Source organism: Rhea americana, unplaced genomic scaffold, assembly GCF_003343005.1.
Source record: "Rhea americana isolate MKP2758 unplaced genomic scaffold, rheAme1 scaffold_121, whole genome shotgun sequence".
NCBI classification, from domain to species: Eukaryota; Metazoa; Chordata; class Aves; order Rheiformes; family Rheidae; genus Rhea; species Rhea americana.
The window spans coordinates 243022-269349 of NW_028185273.1; the positions used below are offsets into that span (position 1 = coordinate 243022).

At 37.8% G+C, this 26328-nt stretch overlaps 1 protein-coding gene across 1 annotated transcript in view; it reads right to left on the reverse strand.

Moving 5' to 3' along the window:
• Positions 1-26328, reverse strand: part of SLCO5A1 (solute carrier organic anion transporter family member 5A1) — a 78904-nt gene that overhangs the window by 18522 nt on the left and 34054 nt on the right. The window contains exons 3-5 of the mRNA XM_085324937.1: positions 20176-20402; positions 13498-13662; positions 8462-8660 (exon numbers count right to left, since the gene is read on the reverse strand). Coding sequence (XP_085181063.1) covers positions 8462-8660; positions 13498-13662; positions 20176-20402 — 591 coding nt within the window. The remainder of the gene's footprint in view (positions 1-8461; positions 8661-13497; positions 13663-20175; positions 20403-26328) is intronic.

Below are 26328 nucleotides of genomic sequence, written 5' to 3' on the forward strand. Positions count from 1 at the left end.
ACAGTGCCAGGGTGTTCTTGTGGATGTCAGGATTCAGGGTCAGATTTCCTCTGGCTGAATTGTGAACAACTCACCTCTTTTTCTAGTAAGTAGTTTCCTAATTTCCTAGCAGAATCACATTGTCAGACAGTTCTTATCTTCTGCACAGTAACTATTAAACATAGTGGCCAATTCTAATAAAAAATGGGTATCAATAGGAAAWTACATGTATCACCTATGGATCAGGACATGCTTCATATGCTTCCCATCTTTGAGTTGCAGCATCTTAAGATACTTCTGTCTACCTGGCTTCCAAGCCTAGTATCTTCTAAACATGCACAAGAACCTACGCTTGGGCACTTGGAGAATTTTGTAGCCAAAATAATAATAGTTTATTTAATGTAAGTAATACTGGAAAATACATAACTATACTAATGTCTGAGATTTGGAAGTCCAAAATTTGATTAATCTGAGATTTAGGAAGAATTCACATATTTCAAACATGTCCTGAAGTCATCCTGCAGTCAATGCACTAAGAAAGAATTCTTCAGCTTTCACCACAGTGGGTATAATTACATGAAATCTAGCTTGCCTCAGAAGACAGGGTCAGGTCTCCCTATGGTTTGAAGACTCTTTACAGCAAGTGCTTGGGGTGGCTAAACAGTGAACGAAGCTGGTGCTTCGAGAAAGTAATTTTGGATAATATTTCTCTGTATTTTTTCATTACAGAAATGAATGATACCAGAACCCTTTGGTGAGTCATTCATATATTTTGAACGTTGTTTTGGTCATTTATCCATCTTGAATGCTCCATCTGTCACCTTTCAAAAGTGCTTAGTGTGCCCATTGCCACTCTATGGAATAGGAATAGGAATGTATCACAGCTACAGTCACACTGGAATGGATCCAAAGAGAGGCACAACTTCTGGACATTTTCGGGCCTAAAGGATTCCACCATGGATTTGAGATAGGTGCCTATGCTCCTTATACTATACATGAGATAGTCTGGCAGTTCAGGGGAAGATCCATAAAAGCCRGTACACTGAATGCAGCTGCTAACACAAACAGTTGAAAATGCTCAGGTGTGGAATTTATGGCCTATCCTCTGCCAAGAGGCAGACTCTGCTCAATTCCGTAATGCAAATCCTCTTACCAGCTGATACATTTAAACTAGCTGACCTTTCTTCACAAAAGGAAGYTAAAAGTGTCCTCCATTGTATCTTTTATTAAGTAGTCTAGTGATTAAAAATGAAAACTCAGTTTACAATGAATATTGAAGTAATTTGGTTGAMTGCAGGGTTGAATGCAATGAAGAAGCAAGGTCGTGGGAGTGGTATTTATGGCACTTTCATATAAATAGAAATATATGTGTTAAAATCTTCAACTCCAGGAGAAGAAACTGACTTTTGTCTTCTTATGCCTGTGTGGCAATGAGAGCTGCAGTCACCACCCTATCTCTTCCTCTTCTTTGTGTGCAGTCCAATCCAGAGGATGTGAAGTGTTGAGAATAAATGCTAGTTGGCCCCTTCGGAATCTGCAAAACCACACAGTTTTTAAACACGAGCTAGGTACTGAGCTCTGTTAGGACACGGGTATTTGCACATGTGCCCACAAGCAAAATTCTTGCCTTGGCAGTTAYGTTGGTATGCACAACCTGTCCACACTGGGCATGGCTGTGTAACATGGAATGACCCGCACTAGCTTGTTTGCTCTGTTTTTACTATCACTCCGTGGTGTCACAGAAAATACTGTTTTTTAAAGACAGCTCAAGTACTTCTACTCTAAACATATCGATAGATATRTAGAGAATTTTAGCAGCTCCTCAGCCAGGCAGGACCTGCAGAGGAGTCTGGACTCTTTTTGTGGCTACCTCTCAGAGACAGTGTATGCATGCCCCCAGACCACAGCAGTTTCAGAGCCCCTAGGAGGTCCACAGTTCTGCTTGCCTTCACATTTACGACACGTCAGGACTGTCRTAAGGGTGAGCATCTAGCATATGAATTACTGTGTACAAGCTACCCCACAGATCATGAGGGATTTTCTTCTGCTCCAAGCCACTTTCCATACTTGACTAGATCAGAGACTGATGGAGAACCACACTACATGCAGTGACTGTTGCCTGCGTTATCTGTCACCTCATCTCCTGTCAGAAGTGACACTAAGCACTGTGACTGCTGCTTGGCTTCCACTTGACTCATTTTTGATGTATTTAAACACCACTATTTGCTTTTGCTAAATATGCTTGCCTTTCTATCTGTGCACTTTTGCAGCTGAGTTACTAAGTAGCTCTTAAATATTTATTGACTGTGTCTATTTACCACACAAATCAGGTTCACAAATTTAGCTCTTAGAATTACTTTGCACTTTATGGTCTACTTGGATGTTTACCAAAGACTTTCTGAATGTTTTCTTTCTTGTGCCATAAACAAACAGGGACAGTTTTAGAAACAAGCTTCAGCTTGAGCGGGAAATTAAATACCCAGGACTGATACTGGTTCTGTAGCTTTCTCAGCTATCAGTTGAAACTTGCCTTATTATATCATGCTGGATTTCAGAAAGCAGTATGTAGCAACATGTCACATAGCAACAGACAGACTTTTCCAGTAATGTCTTGACAGAACCTTTTGTCCAGTGGAAAATACCCAATTCATCAAAAAAWTCCCCAGGAACATACTGATGTCAGCAGTATGATGATAGAAATTTTTCACAGAAACAAGAGAGACAGTATTTTCAGAGCTCTCTATAGCCTGCTGAGTAGGACATCTGCGATGCCTTGCTCCTTGGGCTACTACAACACAGGCTTGCTAGCCAACATCCCAGCACTCAGCACGGTCCTATTATCTACCCAGCAAATGGGCAGGTCTGTGGGCATCCCAGGCTCCTGGGAAAAGCACAGCTCAAGTTCTCCTTCGCCAATCTTGCCCACCTTGTCCGAAYATTTTCTTTTGACCTCTTATTCCTGCTTCCAGTGACAGCACTCTCAGCAATAGATGGGGTTTGTRCTTTTACAGGCAGGTCAGATTGTTTCCTGCCTAGCTCCAGTTACATAACTAACTTGCTGGAGCTACATTGCTGAATATTGCCATGAAACACAGGTTAGGAAATCAGCTTAAGAACAAAAGTGAATGGAATCAGGCACACAAGAAATTAGAAGCACAACATTCAAAATGGAATTGAGATCACTGTGAAAATTTAATTTTAAATAGTTTCCTCTATTTTCTCCCAAAGAAGCCTTGTATACACAGTTAAAAGCAAACATGCACACAGATACAAAGCAAACGTACTCAAGTTATTAATAAGTTACTGCAAGTTGTGTTTCTCCAGCTTTCATCACTTCTTCCACCTCAGCAAATCACTGGAAGGTTTAATTTTAGGATTTGTTTAGTTTTTTTTTTGTTGTTGTTGTTTTGCTTATACCAAACCCTTTGTATGCAAAGAGAAGTTCTGTTTTGTTCTCAAGAATATATGATAAACAAAATCACCCATTAGCTCTGTCTCTAAAATCTCATCAACMGATATTTTAAAGACATTTGTGCTTTTATCTTTGTTACCTTCAGTCTTCWCTCCTCTGTCAATGATGGCAAACTAATGAAGGACCTCAGGTGTTGGGGATGTGAGAGCTCTACTAATACATATCTTTGTAAGCCCCAGTCATCACAGATGACCTACCACATATCACATCATATTGTAACAGTTTTCCATGAACACTTCTCCCAGATTCTTTTCTTGAAGATATGTGTTTTTGCAGCAGCAAGCTTAAACTACACCATAATCCTGTCTTCTGATACCATGAGGCTGCCTGCTCTGCACAATTACTGCAGAGCACTCCACAAATTTACATGATTTACATGTCTGCATGTTATGGCCATACAGATTAGTGTCTTGAGAACACTGCGCTGAAGCTAGTAAGTCCTGCTCATGAGCTGGCCTATGGGGAAAGCAGCTTAGTTCCAATGCACCCRCTGATGTAGGCACACAGGACATCTGAGAAACATCTGCCCCACTTGTTTCGACAGCCATGGATGCTGACAGCTTGTGGTGTTGCTTCAGCGGAGCTGCCACAGACATTTGTCATGCATGGGCACACACACAGAAGCTGGTGCACACATGCACCAACAAAACCCAGACACAAACAACAGCATTTCCTGAACTATTCTTTCAACTCCAAATAATGGTTCTGCTCCTTTCATCRGTAAGATTTAGATGCAGATTTGCTGAATGTGTATAAGGGGACAAAATTGAATCCCACCTGACAAACCGCATTTTTTAACTTCCCAAGGAGACTGTATTGTGTCTCCATGATACAATATTGGTAGAGCTAATAAAGAGAAGAGCTTTATTAATGTGACTAATGATAAAAGGGACTCTACTTCCTAACATTTCTAGTCTAAATTCTGTTCTCCTCTCCAAATATCACCCTGTGGAAAGCTCATGGTATAGAATTAAAATAAGAAAAGGGAAAGTGTAAGACAGAGTATGTTGCCTTGARTTTTTGGAGCTGTGACCTGTTATTGTGGATATCCAGGCTTGGACAGAAACTTCATTGAGCTAGGTCTATGCACACATATTTAAAAAAGGTGGACCCTGTCCCCAACAAGTTACAATCTAGATGAAATACAGTTATAAAATATCAGTGCTTGACCTTATTTTGGCAAACATCTAAACAGAAAATTGGTTTGCACATGGTTTGATTCATATTTAGACTGCTGTAGTAACCTACAATGCTAAACACCACGGTAAGACAGGAAAAGAGAAAATCCCTCACCACAAAATCTCTGTACTCTTACTGTTGGGCTGTGGAATAGAAAGGATGTATCTTAACCTGAYGGCAATAATTCTGGTTTGTTACTGAACCTTTAAGACCCAGGACATTCAACATATCAGAGGTCTGCAGTCTTATTTTTGGAAAGTAATTGCAGCTGGAATTGCAGGCTGAAGCTAGCAATGACGCAATTTTTGTGTAGCTGTCAAACAAGGGACCCTCTCACTGTGTTAGCTGGATTCCTTCTTTGTTGTTATTGTTCTGATCCAGTTAGTCACTGCTTTCAAATTAAGTGATCTTTCTGCTAATTGGACTCTAGGAGATACAAGAGTAAGAGAAATCCAACCTGTCGGTTCCAGAACAAGAATGGGATTTTTTTTATGTAAGTACTGCAATAAGTCAATTATACATTTTAGCTAAACTTTAAACTAAATTGTCTTCTAATAAAGTCGGTCTCTTAGTAACAGACTGTTGTCAGTCACATATTTCTTGCTCCTTCTTTCCTCACTGGAGTGCTGCAATGTTTAATTTACTCATGAAGAGTTTTGAAAGCATCAGATGAGGGAGAGAGGTTGTGTCATACTGAGTTACACAGCACCAAAAGCCCTCCATCAAAAGCTCTCAGTACCTTGCAGGATGCCACCCTGAAACACCAAATACTCTTATTGTTGCTGCTTAGCAATTGCAATTGCTATCTCATTAGAATACGTATCTATCTGTTTATCTGAAACTTATTCCCTTTGTGTCTGTTGTTCTGTTTACCTGATCAAACTACTGTTCTCAGCAAATAATCTTTAAGATTAAGAAATCCACTATAACCATGGAAATTCAGGCTGAAATTCATTTATTTCATTATGCTACCACTTGCACTTTTTCAGTAAGTTACTATTTGGGGTAATTTGGGAGTATTTGGTTCCTATCACAGAATCTCAGTGGATCACAGATCACAGAGAAGCTTTAGCTTCTTGAAAACACTGCTTGCTGCTTCTCTTCAGCTTTGCTGTTTAAAACAATTTCATTCTGCTTTATTAAGACACAAGTTTTAACKTTCCTCTGCCTCTTTGTAGGGGCTGCAAGGAGACAATTCACTGATTTAGGACTTCCCATTCTAATGCAAGTTATGATGCAAGATGAGCGACACCAGCTTGCAGTTCGACATAAGGATCCTTAGAATGTTTTTAAATATTACACATGTAAAATAGCCCTTAGCGACAAAGCGTGGGGAACTGAACAACAGATTCTGAATTGCTGAGATGTATAACACAGAGGTGTCCTTGACCTTCCTGAAAACAGAACTGCTGATAACAGAACAGCAACTGAAAAACTGCTTGTGTCCAACATAAAACTGCAGAAAATCCTTGCAAATGTATTCTAATCTGTCTATGCCTCCACTTTCTGTCAACTAGTACAGTTAAAATACTGAGTACTGAAACGTCACAGCTTTATGACTTTATCATTGTCTACTTTGCTAAGTACTGATAAGCATATACTTTTATGTTAACTGAACCCATTCTAAACCATCTCTTCCTTCACCTCTCTACTTGTTTATGCTCCAGCTCATCATGGAAAAAGACCTACTTTTTGTAATGCTTAAGTGATTCCGAAAGGTAAAATTAAATATGTTTGCCACAGAAGGTTCAGAAGGGGGATCCATTGCAGTGTACAGCTATACTGCATCAAGCACGTAGGGCATGCAGACACCTCTGGGCTGCTGCCAGTGCAGGTAGCTCAGATATCAGAACTGGCATAACCATACTAAGCTAGAGCATCATGCAAGATAATTAACTCTGAACCAAATATCTGTATTGCCTCTTGTATCTGATCTAGCTTGTTGAATTGTTTTTGATGTCGGTACACTGCACTGCACTGGGACTAGAGAATGGAGCATGTGTTTAATTAAACCTCAGAATGAAAGCATGCTTTTTTGTTACAGGAACAATAACATTCTTTGATGTCCAAGCGAAAGTGTTCGTTACAAAGTAAATGATTTGAAGCTGTGGGTAGAGACTCTTTTTAAATTCATGTTATAAAAATAATTTACTGCAAAAATGAAATTAGATAGTCTTCCAGTGTTCACATAACAACAGTTTGCAATTACTTCAATTCAGAAATAGATTCAAATTAAACAATCATTTTTCAAGGAGAGAAAAAAGCATAACCTTCTCATTAGTCAAAGACATTCACCTTTATTACATGCAGTCCAGTTAATCCTAATAATTTTCATTTCTTCATCTACCGCCACAGGCTGTCATAAAATATCAATAGAAAGTGGACGATCASTGTATTCTACCCTTTCCAACCCCCTGTCCTTCAGTCCAGAGTGCTCAAACCAGGATACATTGCCCATGCTATTCTATTCTAYGAACAACCCTTCAGCTCTGAGTTTTAACTCCTGGCATTAAGAATGCAAAGGAGCATCCAGTTTTCCCTTAACTCGTTAGATCCTTCCGTTGCAGATTTTTCCTGCTCTAGAATTAGGGTCCAACAGCAAAATAGTAACATACAACAACACGCAACACAAAATGCTCTCTGTGTAAAGAGTGCCTATTTTTTTAGTGCCTATTTTCTCTCTACCTTGCGCCCCATTCTTCCTCTTTGTTTTCAACTTAGCTCCCTCATTGTCCCTTTCTAGTCCTTTCTCACCATTTCATTTACTTTCTTGCCCTACAATTCTTTTACAGTCTCTCCCAGGGCTCAAAATATAGAGTCCGAAGCTAAGAATTCAAACTTGAGATACTCAAATGGATCTGATACCCAGCAACTAGACATAAACAGAAGGCAGACATCCTAGCAGATGTAAAAGTGAAAAACATTGCTTCAGGCAGGTTTGTACTCCTCAGATGTCTACTTTCTTYTTGTGCTTAAGCTATATGAAGAGACTAATTTGGGGGAAAAATAAAAACGCAAAATCAGAAAGAAAATATAAAGTCCTAATTATCAGGCTTCTGATGAAACATTTTGCAGTGAAACACCTTCCCATCACTCTTAGCACACTCTCCAGCCTTCAAATTTCCCTCATTTAAAAAAAAAAACACTTTTGCATGCATTTCTAAATGTCATATCCCTCGCTCCCAATTCCTGTCTTCCTGCCTCCACATCTTTTTTTATGACTGCATTCTTCATCCTCAACATGTCTTTAAGGGTTTTGATCTAGTCAGCGTTCCTGGCAAGCAGCGGAGTGCATTCATGCAGCTAGTATTCATACAACCTCAAGTCTCTATAAAGCTGATTCAGGGAGTGTGTTAAGTGCACAGCTGTTAACACCACATCCCTAAATGAATTCTATCAAATGGGTACTATAGACCTAAGACATTATTATGGTGATATTAAATTAACCTATCCAGGAATAATCTTTGTAATGTCTTCATTATTTTCACAGTTTTCAGGAGCAGAAAAGGAAATATTTCAAGAAACTGTAACTAAACTCTGACTTTTTTACACAGGATACTATTGGTATTTTCTTGTGAAAACAACTTCTTTCTGAAGCCCATTCTAAGGCATCTTACCATTCCTCAAAGAAGTGAGTTGTTACATAGGCTTAACTACAACTTAAATGTAAAAATGAAGGGCCATATAGTAACAGTGTGCTTACATTAAAATGCTCACCAAATTCTTCTTACTTGAGCACATGGATTCTCCCATACATCAGCAATTTTTACTTTTCTTTACCATGCTTATGGAAAAAGCTGATTTTGCTACAGATGATTCAAAGAYACTTACCCAGTTGTGTAAGGTATATTTATCCCCCCTAGATTAATGCTTTCACATCCAACAATGAAGAGAGTTGAAAAGCACAGCAAAGACACACCACTGCAGATCATAGCCAACTTCGCAGACTCTCTCGCACCAAGTTTCAGCTTTTTTATAATGTAGCCGCCTAGGACAATACCGACACCAGCACTGGGGACAATAATCACACCTAGCAGGAAGAAATTGGAGTAAGATTAAGACAGGACTGATAGAAATAGAATAAAACATAAATATTGATTTCCTTCCCTAATTAGATGATCACAAACTCTGTACTAAGAACTCCATTGTCTGATTCTTTGCTACCAAACTGAGTCAGATTTTTCAAACCTTTGGAGTGTTGTCAAAGAATTAATAAAAGCCTCCTTTTGATATTACCAGCAGCCAAAGCACTATAAGAGAACTATTGTATTTGCAAGCAGCAATATTGCTTTGTATTTATTTTAGAATGTGAAGAAGGGATACACATTACTCCAGTTGAATTCCTGAAAATTTGAGGAAATTCAAACCTGGGCATGAATATTCCTCTTCCTATTCTCATGATTACTTCCAGTGAAGCAAATGTGCTGACCTAAGGCAAGCCCCCAGAAGCCTGTCAAAAAGACTTCATGCAGGGATGAGTCTGGCAGAGAATTCTGTATCATTTTCATGCCTGCAATTTCTAGATTCTGATAATTTTACTCAAATTGAGTAGCACTTTCCTACATCAGAAGCCCCACTCATTTCAACAGAACCACTCAGAGTATGAACTATCCTCAAGTATGATTTAAGAAATTAAGATTTTGGAATCAAATCACAGAAGGTAAGTTTAAGACACAAAAGACATGCCGATAGATGAAATTCCTGTCACTTTGCTGCTACAGACTTAAGGTGGGCAGTTAGACAGTATGTCACAGGGCTCTCTTCAATTCCCTGGCCAAGTGTTGTCAACTCAGTAAATTTCTTGTACTTCCTAGCTTTTCTTGGCATTTGCTTCTTACTGGCAGATGAGAAGGTCTTTAAATAAGGTCTTTGCTAATAAAGATGCATTTCACAGAAATACAGAATCTGAACAACTTTTGGAAGCTGCATCTAGGGAGAAGAAGCTAAACATTATAATCCATATTTCTAAATTTTTTTATTCTTCTTTTTAAAGGAGTCTGTAAGACTATTCCCGGAAAATATTTTTAATATTATGGCAAAACATTCTCATTCTCCGCTAATTTGTCTGAAAGTAATTTGTGAAGGACATTTATTAAACATTTATTAAAATGTTGATATTGTGAGAGTAAAGAGCCAAAAACAGTTGCTACCTTAATTATACTGCCATCACCAATGTTATTATAAAACAAAATGTCATTTCATCAGGGAGATTCTCAATAATAACCCTTCTTAGAATCAAAAAGAGTCTTTCTCAAAAGAGTAGAATTTTAATAGAGCAGAATTTAAAGTCTTTCTAGGGTAATTAAATGATCTCACAAAGTTCAAAATTGTTATCTCCCTGGATTTCAATGACTGAATGATGAACAAGTGAAAGAAATTATTCCAGTCCTTTTACTTACTTACACAGAAAATGTTCTCTTTGGATAAAAATAAGAAATAACAAAATGGTAACTCAGCAATCTGAGTCTACCACGCATAGCCTGTTTGTTCTAAGAAATCTATTTCAGAAAAGTCCACACAGACGCTGAAGAAGAAGAGGCTTTGCAATGCTTTTTGAAACACCAGCGTCCAATACTCATGCTCCAAATTGCATGGACCTTGGCTACATCAGTTCCTTGGCTACAACAGCTGATCCTTCAGCTAAGGATCTAGCCCAGGGTAAGAGCTTACTTCTGGTAAAGTATCCTCAGTTATTTCTTTTATTTCCACCTTACAAGCTACTTTTGCATTCTCCATCTCTTTTTGACCTGAATTTCTTTTCTTCCTTCTTTTCTTGAGGGCCTTTATATTGGAAGATACTTTTGATAGGTCTCTATCTAGTATCTTGTCAAAAACAAGCAAGTACATTTTAAGTTAGRAATAGGGTAGTGGTTCTTCCTTTAGTGCGTTACACTGCACTGTTCTTTTCATCCATCTTCTGCCACACTATAAAGATTAGAACATAAAAAATGAGGAGATGAGTATGAGTAAACTGCCCTCCAATGCCCTCCCTCATTCAGGARGTTGGAAGGTGAAGGGAAAACCTATATTCGTGAAGTTCAAAGACCAATTCCTCCATGCAAAATGAAGCTGGCRGTAGCAAAACTCTCTTCCTGGGAGACTGGAAGGGCAGGAGCATTAACCTGCAGATTCAGCTATTTGTGGTGAAAACAGCAGACAGAAACACTCATTCTTTTCTATGTGTCAGAAAGCTTGAGAAATTCTTTTGCCTGAGCTACAAATTCTTCATCCCTGCACTCTTCTCCTTCTCGGCAGGGCATGTGAAATCAGAAGTGATATGGTGTCAAAGAAACACTGTTACTACAGTGCACTTCCAGATGAACTTCCTGGGCAAAGCAAAATGCATACCTCTAATAAAGACAGACATTCTTATTTTTCAAAGTCATTTAGAGGAACAAAGCTTAAGATCTGATAGTAAACTGTTGCACTGCGCTTTCCTTCATTTTATAATGACTGTTTGGCAGAGAGGAATTGTTTGTGCACCAAATACATTGCTCTATACAGTGCTGCAGGCAGTATCAGCTTTCAGTCAGCAGTTTTCAAGCTTTGTCCTTTTTGTTGTTGTCAGGATGTTGTAGCACCTGAGGCTTTTCACAGAGGCAGAAGATGACCTTAACAGCTACTAAGGGTCTGGTACCAGAAAACTGCAATATTTGCTAACCAGGCTACACTTCCAGAGGCAATATGGAGGAGATTTTCAAGCCAATTCTGTCTGAGAAACATACTGCACCTTTTTTTATAACTAAAGCTAGAAGAAAGGCATTTGTAACCACTGCATCAGAGTGGTGCTTTACAACACATAGTGTGCAGCACTGCTGATTACAAATAATTTAAATTGTAACCTTCTTTTTCACAGATAAGTTCTCTATCAAACCACATGAAATTTTTTGACTAGGATTTGTCAAAGATCTACCTGCAACCTAAAGTCAAATTTCATTTTTTCATAATTGAGAAAATCTGAAGGCTGAATGCCACTCGTTTTTCTCATGGAAAATAAAATTGCAAATAAAGTAAGATTGCAGCAGAAATTGCTCAGGTTCAAGACCTGAAATTTGGCATTATGTCATTCTCACTGGTACTTAATGCTATATTTGTTTAAAAAAGAAACAAATGGAAACTTAATTAAAGAACTGATGCTTATGATTTGAGATGAAAAATGGCCAATACAAAACTTACATCAGTCACATTAGAAGAGATTCAGCAAGCACATGAACTCAGCTGTAGATGTATGAACATAGATGCATTAATATAAGTAAGTTTTATGTCCTCCTTTTGTTAAAGCATAAAAATCTGTAACTGGAAATGTCATTTACTAGTAGCAATCTAATACAGTATTTCCAATTTTTCTCCTATAAGAACAATATAGAAAATTAATTACAAYGGTTAACATTAATGCAACATTATTGCTTGGAACATTAAGGTACTGACTGTTGAATATTTTGCCTGTCAAGAATGTTTCTGGTTTACACTGAGAATGAAGGGAGTTATGGAATAGCAATTCCATCAAGACTCCTAGTAATGCCATAAACCAAAATGCCATAAAGCAAAATTCATTTGCTGTGCAGCCGCTAAAAATATCAGATAGACTTGCAGTCCTATCTACCTAAATTTCCTCTGTATTTTACAGAACACATGGATTTCATGTCCTGAAAATAACCTCTCCCCAGCAAGCTCTCACCTCACGGTATTTCTCTGAGTTTCTTCTCAGCACTCTGCTTTTCTTCCAGCCACCACAGGTGAAAAAAAGATGTGTCTCATGTAACATCTCTGTGTGYTTGTTTCTTTCTTTTACTAATTTTTGTCTTTTTCTTGACTAATGCARCCAGGGGCTTCACCCCATTTCTCACCCCTGTTCCCACAACTCTCTCTTCACTAATGGTTTAAGTGCATCAGCTGATTTCTCAGGGTCTACATTCACCATCTCAGACATAGTGACGGGAAGTACGGGGGAGCAAAGAATTAACSCACCTAGCAGCTATTCTTTATAGAAAGCAGAACGGAAAAGGCAAAAAGATGTTTACAAGTAAAAAGGAAGAGATGGAGATTGAGACAAGTGTCTTTGAGGCAGCCAGGAGAACATGAGATTTCCATGACATGGGCCCCAATACTACACAACACTTTGGAGCAATGGCTCCTTTCCTAGGGAAGCTGCAACTCAGGACCATCTTCCCGTCCCTCAGAGCAGCACAARGCACAAAGCTCTCACAGAACATCTCAAGCTACGGCAAAAGCTGGACTTGGCTGCACATCACTGCGGATGGCAGGGGAAGCACCACATGTGCAAAACAGGGAGCCTTAGACTTGAAGTTAGAGACAGGAGAGGATTGAGGTAGCTCTCCTGGCTAGACTATGCTGTTGGGTGCCTAGCCTGAATAAATACTGAGAAGACCACCAGCCTGAAGGGGAGAGATGATTAAGCAAAGGATAGCATAGATAAACAACTGGTCACTACAGAAAAGGAAAGATGTTTTAAAGATCAAAGGAGATACAAGATTCATATAAAATAAGAACAGCTTTAAAATATCTCTTAAGCTACCCAGATCACAACAATGCCTAGAGATTTTCTAGCTTGTTTTTGTTGCTTTCCTCCCTCCTCCTCCTTTCACAAAATAGAAAAGGTCACTGCCTAGGCTTATGTAACACCCCCAACTCTTTAACAATATAAATGGGTTATTTATTTAGTTRTTCACAAACAAACATAGCAAGCATCAAAGAACAGTCTGTATAACTAACTGAATGCACATAGTTGGATCCAATCACCTGTTTTAACTCTTAAAGCATGTTTTTGGTTTGTTTCTGCATTGCTTTATTGCATTGGTCAAAGGACGACAACCCTTTGAACCTTATACTACATGGCGATGCCTTACCAGTGTAGATGCTGGCATTGGAAGCTGGGATGCCAAACTGTGACTCGATGAACTTGGGAATGAAGGTAATAAAAGCTGTAACAATGGCACTCTCAGCTGTGTATGACAAACTCACAAAAAGGAATGTCATGTTGCTTAAGATCCTGACAGCTGCTCTTGGAAGCTCTAAAAAATGACAAAAATGACACATGAATGTTATAAATAATGAGCGAAAAATAAATGCAAACTGAAACAAAACATATTGATTTTCTTTGAGATGGACCATAACTAATGGCTTGTTAGCATCTGGCTACATTTGCTAAGTGGAAGGAGGAGAGAGCATGTTTTGGATTGTAATCTTTTTTGTTTGCTCTTATACTATCTTAAAACATCACCCTGGGGCTGCAGTCCCATTTTTCACAAACAGAACAGACATCTGTTTTATCAGCTCTGTCTGGAGAAACAGGGTCTACATGGTAACATTAAAAAGAAAAGAAAAACAGGAAGAAAATGTAGCAAATATAGAATTTTACCMATGTCTTATTTCAAAAATTTCCAGGAGATACGCATATCACATTGCTGAGTTTGACAACACYGATTTTTGACTCCAAATGAGGAAAACAGACCACATGCCTCCCCTGTAATTGCCTGTTTAAAAGTACACACTTGGAATTCAGGATTAATACTTATGTTGAAAAGGATCTCAAAAGATTTTGAAACAATTTTGCAAATAATTAAAAAGTATTTACAGTATACGCAGATAAAGTATAATGATGTCAATAGTGTCAATGAATCTCAAGATACCTTATATACCTTCCAGCTCATTTAATATTTCCAGAAGRGAGAAAACTATAAACTAAAAATGAGAACACATCATTAACTTAAATAGAAAAGGTATTCATAGATGGTACAATTATTCTCAAACCAAGTATAAAAAATCCAGAACTTAAAAAGCACTTAAATACCTTGAATTCAGTCCTGCAGTGATGTCAGGGGTTCAACACAAGATTATGATAACTGCATTCAAGCTTAATTTTTTTGGATTATACAAGGTGATTTTTAATGGGTTTTTTTTGTTTTTTCTGGGACTTCTACAAAATCAGGTTTTCAGCAAGCCTTATACTCAACCTAATGTAGTCTGGATTTTTTTTCATCTGCTTTTCTCTTAATATGGAAATTGAACACTGTCTCAACTAAAGCCCACTGAATTCAATGACCAGAGTTCCCATCAGAAATTTAAGATACTGAATAAGTGCAGAACAGCAGAACTCCTGAGTGAGAAGCTTAAAAGCTGTCAAGGCAAAAATCTGTCTCATTTACTCAACCGACTTCAGTAGGTTATCTATATAAAAGCAAACAGAATTTAAGCTCTTGTAATGTCAAAACTTGACAGACTGCAAATTAGCACCTAAGTCATCTGACTGCATCCAATTCTAGCTTCTGTCAGTCCTCAAAAATTATAGTGAATTCATTAYGAGTACAGGATTTGTAATTGTAATGTAGTCAAATGCTCTCCTGCTGCCTCTATAAAGAAAAATATTAAATGCTAAATATAAAATTGAGTGTAAATAAGAAATGAATAAATCATATTAGGAAGGACTCTTATATTCAAATCCTAATATTTTTAAGCAGCTACAGCTTTTTTTTAATTATGTTATTGTACAATAGCAAAATAGAAAGAAAAAAAATAACACAAGTGTAAGGCAACATGATATCAACATGAATATATGGAAATTGTATTACAGATGTATATAAATATCTTTGGAAACAATATTACTGCAGCAGGCACAAACAGAAAAGAATATTAGAACTTTTTGGTAAATATGCTGCAAGTTCAAAACACAACTGAYCAAAATTTATCTCATTGTTCAAGAGGAAATGAAAAAGAAAAAAATAGTCAAAGCTGTATAATACCATCAAATGGCATTGTGTATCATCTCTTGCTTTGTTGGCTGGTTTTGGTTTGGCTTGGTTCACTTGATGGGGGCTCAGATGCAAAAAGAAAACAAAAGGTGAAGACCAAGACCTACTTTAACCCAGCTTTTGCCAAGCCTCTCGCAGGGGGTAGCTGACAGGAGCCCAACRGTTTAAGAAAACAGCTGTCACAGGGCTGGCTACATCAGGGGACCTGCAGCAGGATTCCCCCAGGGACAAGGTGCACAACCGAGCGCATCTCCCATTGAAATAGGCAGCAGGCAGTTAAGATTGTGTTTCTGCTACTGTGAAGAAGTAGGAAGGCAGGAAGACAAGGGTGGAGGCGTCCTCTGAGACTCTAGTTTGGCCCCACCAGTGTTTTGGACATCCGTGCTGAGTCAGTAATAACACCATTTTCTCTATTTTCAAATGCATCAAGTAGATGGGACATTCTCGTTAGCATTTTTGTTTGATTTTTGTCCTCATCAAAATTTTAGTAAAAAGAAAGTATGTGTTTGAAAGCTGTTCATGTATGTGAACGTGTCTGGGTAGTAACAGTGGAAAGTATTAGCTTTGAGCATGGGTCTACTCTGGCATTCAAACTGTTCACGGCTATTAGAATCTATGCCGAAGTACAATTGTTTCAAAAATAACCCAAAATACATGAGAAGGGAACAGAACCAAATGTCTTTTATGTTCATGCTCCCAAGTACATAACAATGGTGTAGAGTAAGTGTTGACAGAAGAGTGACTTTGAAGAAATCTAATATAATAAAAGGCTACATTTATACACGAGGTAGCTGTTCRCAACAGAATACATGTGGAAAAAAATTATAAGACAGTAATTTTCAAAAGACTAGACATCACAGAGAGAAATGTCATTTTATTAGGACAATGAACTAGGTGCTGCTTATAGAAGTGAGCTGAAAGTCCTTGGCTCAGGACTGAATCCAAGAACTTTACTAAATCACATTATTTTAAAGAGATTGGTCAAAATGTCATAATATTTGGTTAAGTTTACCTCTTTCTGGTAAAACTGAACTGCAGGAAAGTTTAAGGTTTAGAACTTTTGATCTAAAGATACTAAAGAACTAACTAACTAAAGAACTGGATCTAAAGAACATTATGCTCTGGCAAATGTTCTGATGTAGAGCTGTACTTTCTGTTGACTCCTACTTACATCTTTCAGGAYGCTGAGCACTCAGTTTAAAGGTCATTATTAATACAAGAAATAATATTTTCAAWTTGGATTTCTACAGATGAATAGATAACACTCAGACTGCCTAGGAATAAACACAAGTTCTCTTAAAACTGTGTGAAGGGTTCTTCTTTAGAGATCAGTCTTTCTCTGATTACTACAATTTCTGCCATGAAATAGAGTATTCCTGCATGCTGCACTAATATGTGAAACTTGTAACAGGTGATGGCTGATGTTCTCCGTGATTTCCAAAGAGTAGTTGTCTGGCATACATGAAAATGTTGCTATATATTARTAAATCTGGAAATAAACATACATATTCATAATTAGGTTTTCCATATCTTCCTCCTATGATTACAGTAAAATCTTGTGTAATAGAATCTTTATTAGACTTCTGAATTTAAAAAAATATAATAAAAAGACACAGGAAATTTCTCATATTTTCCAAGCACACTAGGTCTAATAAGAAGCAAGAATGCTAGCAACTTAAGGGTCCAGTGCTTTGTACCATATAATCCACCATGCATTTAAAACATTTCAATGTCATGTTATTTTTGTAAGATATATCAATCAGTCATAGGCCTAGTCTGTGGTTTCAAGGTCATTATTAAGCTTCTCAGGCTCTGATTTTTTAACAGAATCATCATCTATCATTTTAACAAATGCACATGAGAAAGAAAGCTATGAGAATTTACAGTTTCCATCATTCTGTCATTTAAACAAATAAGTGTCTATCAATCATATTCCTAAAACTGAAATGATCTTCTAACATGATCTGAAGCATGCCTACTCCACTGTGCAGTAATTCAGATCCTAAGCTTTCCCATTTTTCTTTCTTTCTTTTTTTTTAAAAAAAATAGTAATTTTTTAAGCACAAACTGGAACTTGCCTTGCTGGACTGCTTTGCTAGTTTACAGGTAATTTGATTCTCTTCCTGGTCTTTGACAACATTTTTTTTTTCTAGTCAACATTTGTTTTCTATCATCACTGGTGTATTGGACTACTGCTTGACTTATTGTAAGGGGAAAGTAGTATATCTTAAGAAGAATCTGAAACAGTGGAATATTTAGTTTACAGTGGTTTCTCAAGACTCCAGACAAGACTGGCCATTGCTGCACTGGGTGATGCCAACATTATCTATTTTAAGTTCTCCAAGATGGCATAAAAAAGGGCAYAGAGGGAAGTGACTTGATCAAAGTCACCCTGCACAGCAGGATCTCCAGTCCACGATCTACCAAACTCTATGGCATTTACAGGGCTCAAAAAGTGCCTCTTTGAGCACTTTGTGACACACAGACCAATACCTTCCTCCTGCTCTTCTGCTTCTTACTAAATACTATTTGTGTGTTATAGAAACTGCAATCAGACTTCACACTATAGCCACAAGCCATGAGTTACATCTCTTAACTTTGCTGATGCCCTGATAATCATTATTATCCTACCTTTGTTGGCCAAACCAAAACTCAAACCACTGAAGTCTGAGGACATTGGTGCCTGGAGCCAATTTTGTTTTATTTCTTCAGCCTATTCCAGAAAAGAAGGGACTCCTACCCWCTCCTCTTACGTCTTTTCAATTCCTTTTCATTCCTATCTGGAACTAAATTACATGAAATTAGGACAAGTTTCAGTAGGACAAGAATGAAACATCATTTTGCAAGGTTTCTCAAGTAAGACAAGATCATATCAGAAGTGCAAAGCAAGCAGTTTCTTCCACAAGACTGTCCCTACCAAAAATGCACAGGTTTTACAAAGTTAATGACACTGATCTCTGTCATAACAGACTAAGACATCAGTGATATTTAAAAGTATAGAACAGAAAATCAGACTTACTAAATCATCAGTCTCCTAGCTACTGTCTAGGTGGAGTTTCTGTCCATCTTTCTATAAAAAGATTTTGCATAATATGAAGCCCTGAAATTCAATGAGGAGTACAAAATGAACATTTTAGCTCAAAAGAAACAAGGTTAAATGGCTTAGACACATGTGACCCCTTTTTCCTTTCCATTTTGAGTGAAATTATCTCAATTGAGAAGCTTGAGGCATGATCTCATTCCATAAAGTCCACTTAAACTTGAAATATAATTAAAAGATAGTGCATCCTTGCTGCAGGTCCTTTTTGCTAGTGTAAATGACACCTAATGGGAAAGCTATTACCTGTTTATAGCAAAATACTTTTCATTGTGTTACCTAGGCTTACTTGGTATCTTTCTGACATATGGACTACCATGCTGTTTTTAACTGTTTTTAACTGTTCAACACAGTGAACCTTCTACTCTGGAGAAAATGCAAATGTTATAAATAAGAAACTGTAATTTGGTGACCACTATTAAAATATTCATAGATGATTTTGTTAATAAAATCKGTGGCATACTTTGAGGCTGATCTATACCTAAGAAACACATACAAAAAAAGAGATATACAGAGGCTGTGGTTCCTGTGAAAAAAGTACTAGAAAAATTCTCTTAAAAGTACATGTTTTTTCTGTATCTGTTCTACCATTAGTGAAACAACATGATCTGGAAGGTGAAATTACATTTGGAAATTTTTTCTTCCCTCTTAATCCACCACTTTTTGAGCTGCTCTGGATTGATGACTGTACCGGGAACTATTATCTCAGACTGAGAAACAAAGAGAAGAGTAGGTCCTAAAGAATCTGATACTGAAGTTTATCTTGCTTGTTGTAAGCCTTGATTACAATGCAATTATGTGAGCTAATAAAATTAGCACAATATAATTATGGGGTCCTGTTTTTTTTAACTTCCACAGAAACTAACAATAACTTCAGCTTTCCTAAGAGTATAGGTATAATTGCAATGTGAAGTAAAAGTAAAGTCTATTTTGTCAACTCCAAATTCATATACTTCACATTAATTGAATTTTTAGCAACACTGCCTTTTTTTCCACAGCATTTTATCAATTAGTGCTGATTGTTAGATTTCATATTTACTTTCTGAAAATAAAAATCCCTATTAATTGTCATTTTTTTGTTCTCTTCTTGTTTCAAAATTAACACAAGCTTATTCATCCTACCCTTCAGAAAATAAATAGCTTGCCATACACAACTGCCAGGAAATATATATGAGATAAAATAATATTTCTGTATTCATTTGTCCAAATACATAAGATAGTTTAACATATGTRTTAGAACTGTTTTTACAGGCTTTGCTTATATTTTAGGAGAGGAACACTGTATTCTATGAGGGACAGCTTAAGAATGTATGACAATTACAAACTGTTAGGTGCACAGATATGTTGTGAAGAGAGGTCATATAMCCATGTGACAGACAGAGAGCAGATGAATAGGAAAGGGGGGAAAGGGGCTGGTTTATCAAAGCAAATAGGCCACCTACCTATTTGTGACAGGTGCACACTAAACACTCCAATAGTTTAAGCAAAACTTCATAACTTACCTTCATAACTGCACTTGGTAATTATTTTTAAAAAAGGACAGTCTGTTGAAATCTCTCTCAACTAGCAAACATAATAGGGAATAGCACACATCAAAATTCTGCCTTCAATTAGACTTATACAATCCTAGAAGATGACCTTGAAATTTAAAGCATTTAAAAATTAAAAACAAACTTCACCTTTAACATTCTTTCCAAAACCCATAGAGGTAGGAACAGCACTGTCTGCTTGTATTTTGCTATTTGTTTTCTCTTTCATGACTTCATCCTCACTTGAAACATCATCAGAGTTCATCTTCTTTTTCTTTTTCTTTTTTTTATGCCGAGGAGGGAGCTTTTTCGGAAAGGTAAACATTGGAAATATCACAAGGAGCATTGCAATGGCACAAAGGAGAAATCCGCTCCACCTAATGCCAGAAGACAGGAAGAGAAATGACAGCCAATGCACTACGTGAAATAAAAATATCAGGGTGTTACTATAGCCTCTATCAGCTAGAAAGTAATATTTGCAAAATATATAACATTTAAATTAAACTAAATATTTGGAACAGGGCCTCACTGTATTAAAATCCTTAATTAGATGTTTCTGTTGGCTTTTCTACTGATAAAGGTATTTATCCAGAAATCAGCACTTAGTATGACATAGTGCCATCTTTGAGTTAGTCTAGATTTTCCCCTTAATTATTTAGTCCCAAGTCCTGACAGGTAGAAGCTCAGTTTTTCCTTGCCTTGCTTGGCTAATKCTCAAAAAATCAGTACTGTGCTCCTCTAGCAAACATGAAAATGTTCTCCATGACATGAGAAGATATAATGTCCAGGTGGAGATACCCGGGTTAAACCTGTTGTATTTTCAAATGCCCACGTTTCCCTGCACGGTCTGGTCTATGGTCTCCCCAGCGCAGACCTCCCAACACCTGCTTGTGTACAACACCTGAGCCAGGGCTTATGCCTAGAACTTCACAGCACCGTTCTGTAACCAAGACTTGAAATATCCCTTCACAAAGCAATACCTCTTCTCTCCCTCTTTCTTACAAGAGCAGGATATAATCAGMTCTGCAAAGACCCCTTGGCTCACACTAAATGACTCAGGGTCTGCCCCTTGAGGAGGATATCAGCAACGTACAGGATGTGAGAAAATTASTATTTTGAGGCAAAATGTTAAGTTGCTTGGTTTCAGGGAGGATGTCTGCATTCTTTTATAACTTTGTAACTCCGTAACTTTACCACAGCAATGCAAATGTTCAAAAGGGCCTTTTTAGAGAATATGCTAGAGTTAATTTTCTGTGGTCAGAAAGCTGACAGTAGAATATCAGATAATCTAATTTCTCCTCTAAATTCATCTTGTAATGAAAGAATACAGAGGAAACATGGATAAACTCGCACAGATACTTCCATACAGAAGAAAGGCCTCAGAATTCACCCACARCAGTCTTTTAATCTATTGAAAATGTGATTCACATTAGAAATCCCTGAAGCCTTGAGTTTGAACTGACACTAGTGTAAAGGAAATCTCATTGAATTCAACTCCCGTACTCCAACATCAAACCATTACAATGAAAGACTGAACCTCTTTGCTTTCAAATTATAGTTCGTAGGACTATGATTATGTTTTTGTACATCCTTTACACTTAAAATGGAAGCTGCATCATGAAGCTACATATTAAATATTTGTACAAATTTTAAACATTTAAAAATATTCAGTAGAGWCAGGATTATTTGCACAAGAAACAGACACAACGTTTGGCTTCATTTTTGTAATACAAAGATATTGCAGAATATATTTTTAAATGAAGGCAAATTCATATGCATGTGTAACGCTTATGCAAAGGTAAACCAGCAACAAACATCCATAAGTACTACCATTTTTTTTAAGAAAAATTGTGAAGGAATCTTTTGTGAGGCAAATCTGGAGTGAGTGAAAGTTTTGACCAGTTTTGATATTATGTAAACAGAAAATCCTCTATTCACTCATTTTAGCTGATAAAATACAGGGATTACAAACCAGACTTCTTAGGAGGATTACTCAGCACTATCAGAATAAATTGGTACACTGTATAAAAAATAAATTGGTACACTGTATAAAAATGTAGCAACATTCCCTGCAGGTCTCAGAGGCAGAAGCAGCAGAGCACTGATCAAAGGAACAACCTGTGGCAATAATACACTGAAACCCGAAACCACCCACTCAGTGGGGAGCAGCAAAGGGGACGGGGCCCTCTGATGTAGCAAGAAATGAAATCCAAACCCAATGGGACCATTATGGCAGCATACCAAGTGTTGGAGATGTCAGAAATGCAGCACTGTATGTAATACTGTGCACTGTCTGCACTTCATGTCTTACTGGAGAGATATCAAAGAACTGGAAAACAGACAAAAGAGGATATTAGAAATAACAAGAACTTTCACGATGGGAAGTAGAAGGTCAGAATGGGATCTATATTAATTAGGACACATGAAACCAAGGGCTTTTTAAAGTCAAAGAAAATATGCAGGGGAATACCTTAAAGGCATCTGCACAGGCACGAGGACCTCAAATGAAAGCAATTAAAGCTAAGGGAGGACTAGACAGTGCAGAAGGAATTCCTTTAAAGCTCTTGAGTGGAACAGCAAYGAAAGATAATATGAGAAGATCCAAGCACTGAATAGATTCAGAATTAGGCAAACACTTAGAAAAGTGTCAGCAAAAGAAAACTTAATTCAAAGCGTTTGACAGACTGCCAAGGGCAGCTCTGCAATTATCTTGATCTCAACATCGTATGTTAACAGCTCTTAAAGCCAACAACCTGATGGGTGATTTCTAGCAGATATCCAGGTCATTCCTTACAGCTGCCATATTTGAATATAAAGCAGTTTTAGACATTTGATGGGATGATAAAGATACTTGATCTGTAATTTAGCTCAGAGCACCTACAAAGAAATATTAAAAAATCCACATCTGTGCAAAACCAATTTTTGTGAAACTCAAGGAGGAATCATACCAGAAACAATGAGACCAGAAATGATCACTATTACTGTGTTTATCAGATCGTATAAAAGATAAACCATATCGTCTGTTTCCTACATATATAGAATATACTTCTTAGAAAGGAACAGTTTAAGTGAAAAATAGGCTTTGCAGAAATGCTTGCTGCCATATATCACAGTTTCTGTACTTCTTGTTTTGTCTGAATCACTTTATGATAAGTGAAGTTAGAAACTTTACAACTATAATAAGGGAAAGATAAAAATCAGAGACACTAATTCACTTYGAAGGAGGCAAGGCTGAAAAAACTTAAATATGACTGCCCATTACTTACTGTAATTACTTACTGTAATTGCACCATACCTTTGAAAAGCATGTCAGCTCTCTGAAGTAAGCACTAGACTATTCTTTATTTGTCATCTAACAAATTTAAATATAAAATAAACTTGGCTACATGGCACTTCCCTGCAAAGAGAAAATGTCAGGGTCCCAGAAAATAGATTTCAGTGGAATGAAATGCTCCACTTCCAGAGATCTCTGTAACTGGACAGTTACTGGGTATAAAGGACCAGTTCTCACATCACTAATCTTAATTTTAATGGGTAGATAAAAGATAAAAAGATAAAGCTGCAGAAAGTGAAAAGAGAATGAAGCACAAAATGCTGTGAACACCACCGAACTTTCAGTAGTAGCCATAGACTGTGAAACAAATTACCAGAGATCAGGTATCAGGAGATAWTCTTTAGAAAGTTAAGAGAGAAAAAAAAAATAGAGAACCAAAAATGAAAGAGTAAGACAAAATACCTGGAACATCCTTCAAGGGATTAATAACAGCTAGTTTCTTTACAGATTTAATCACTGTGATAAAAAGAGGAAACTCTGAATAGTTTTTACTTTCACATGCTGGCTAGAGTACAACTCACCTGCTAAGAACCTATATCTGGCAATTTCCTGCCCTTGCTTGAATCATATCTGCATCACTACTGCTGGCACCCTGCAAAAAATTTAAATCACCACGAGACTTGTTCTGGTGACATTAAACCCTAGGGATAGATAAAATCCATTTATCAGTTTGACAAACAATCTTCCAAATGTAGAACCTCGGCTCTTTTCCCCATTTTGCTTGCCGGGCCTGGTATAGCAGACGTTCTCAAAGCCTGAGCACAGAAGCGGTTATAAGAGGTGATTCCTCACCGCTTTTGCCACAAAGATCAGTGGTTACAGCATTCCTGTCAGACTCCACCTCTGGCTCTTCTCGCCCTCCTCAGGGAAGGAATTTAGACCTGTACTTCACGAGCAAGGACAGGACAGCTCGTGATGACTGCCACCACTGCTGCTTCCCCCCTGCGACCCCACAAAGCACAAACGAATCCCTGCTGATCTGCAGCTCAGCCACCACATTGTATAGGACAGCACGACAAGACTCCTGAGTTTCACCAGCCCCATCTTTAGGAACCCTAAGCAGCCCACAACAGCCAGCCTTGRGGCTGTGGATCCTCCAAGGTGGCTGGGCCCTGAAAAGATAAGCAATACAATATTCGGTACTGTGATTTTAAATTCCTTTGCATTTTTTTTGCCTGATCGCTCATATTCTCTCCCTGTGATATTTAGTTCAGGCTCCCTGCAGCATAAGCTACAATTCAGATTTACTAATGCCTTTGGGCTTCCCATAGGAGTATCTACATGCCTCTTCATGGTCTGTGATCATGCTGAGACGTACTGAAACAAGAGGGGACTTACACATTTGGCTATGACAACACTGCACTAATATCCAGGCTAGCTTTAAACTAGCAGTGCTGGCAGTCCACCTGCTGCAGCACAGAGCTTAGTGCAAACTGCCTAAGAAGYAGCTAAACTAATGTGTGCCAGCTGCTTTGGTTATTTTACCATCCTCTGAATTGCTTAATTTAAAATTCACACAGGTATGCCCACACCATAGCACAGTTACACTGGTGATTTCATTGTAGATAAAGTCAAAAGTAAAGCTTACTCCTTATTCATACAGCCCAGCTAATTTTAATTAACGAATTACATTTGTGAACTTGAACATGATTTCTGTTGAAAAGTTCTGACCAACTGACTATCAATTCCAATACGCACTTGCTTAGAAACACGTGAAACAAGAATTTTACTAAGAATGTGAATTATTTTGCTCTTATTCAAAAATGATCAAAGCACCTTTTTAACACTGTACTATACTCCTATCATGAATATTTTTCTGTGAGATAAATCAGTACAGAAATCAGGGCACAGAGTAGTTAACCCCAATGTCACAGATAAGCAGAAGCACTCAGGTTGCCTTTCTCTAGTGACAACATTGTAAATTCAGTTAGACTGTCCTGTAAAGCTAATGCTCTTGAACAAAGCAAAACAAATAGAGAAATTATGTTCAGAGGGTTGAAGTACACTCTAAAGAAAGAATTTTTCAAATCAAATTGCCAGGAGAGATCACTAAGATAAACAGAAACAAATGCAGTCTGACTGAAATGGTAGAGTGATAAATACTAATCCAATGCACATGAACTGAAACTTGACCCTATCCTCAGTGACTAAAACTACTGGAATAGTTCCATAATGTTTGTATTGAGCCAAAGCAGACGGGACTCCAAGAGAGTGTTACAGATGTACTATCAAGTAGTTGAATTGGAGCTAATGACTGGAGCTCTGTTCTGAGCCTTAGTATGTGCTTCATGTCATCACCGTATCGAGGTTGAGAATCAGAGAAGAACCACATTAAAGATGTGTGGAAATAAAGGCAAGCCTCTCTGGATTTTCTCTAGGGAGCCAGAAAAATGATTCAAGGATACCGAAATGCTGCTTGAAATGAGTCACCAATACAACTGACTGTTGAGATGCAGAATAGTGCTATCCCCCTGGAATAATGAACTGAAGTCTCTTGTGGGTTTGCATGTTTTTCAAGCCGGACTTATGAATTGCCTCAGAAAAGCCAGTCAAAACCTCCTCAAGGCCTGCTTCTCCCRAAAGACATTTCCCAGGAGGTCACATGTCAAGGGCTGCCCAAAGACCCTGAGGAACAATTATGGCTGTTACATCTCAGCTGCAGCTGGAAGCTCACTATTTGCTAGAGAATCATTTAATGGTTTATATCAAYAGCTAGCTAAACCATGAGCCATCACCCTGAGTCACAAGACTAGAAAGGCCTGTTCGGATACCATCCTATCACCTTTTCCTAGACCAGGGTAAACGATGCTTACCAATCCCCACCTGGAGAGTACACAGTTCAGCATTGCTCGCTGCTTGCTTTGGATTTATACATCTTCCACACACCAGTCCAGCCCTGAGGAGCACTTATCCTCTGTGGCCTCCTGCAACACTGCCAGTCTTTCCCACCACTTTCATGGGACTGCCTG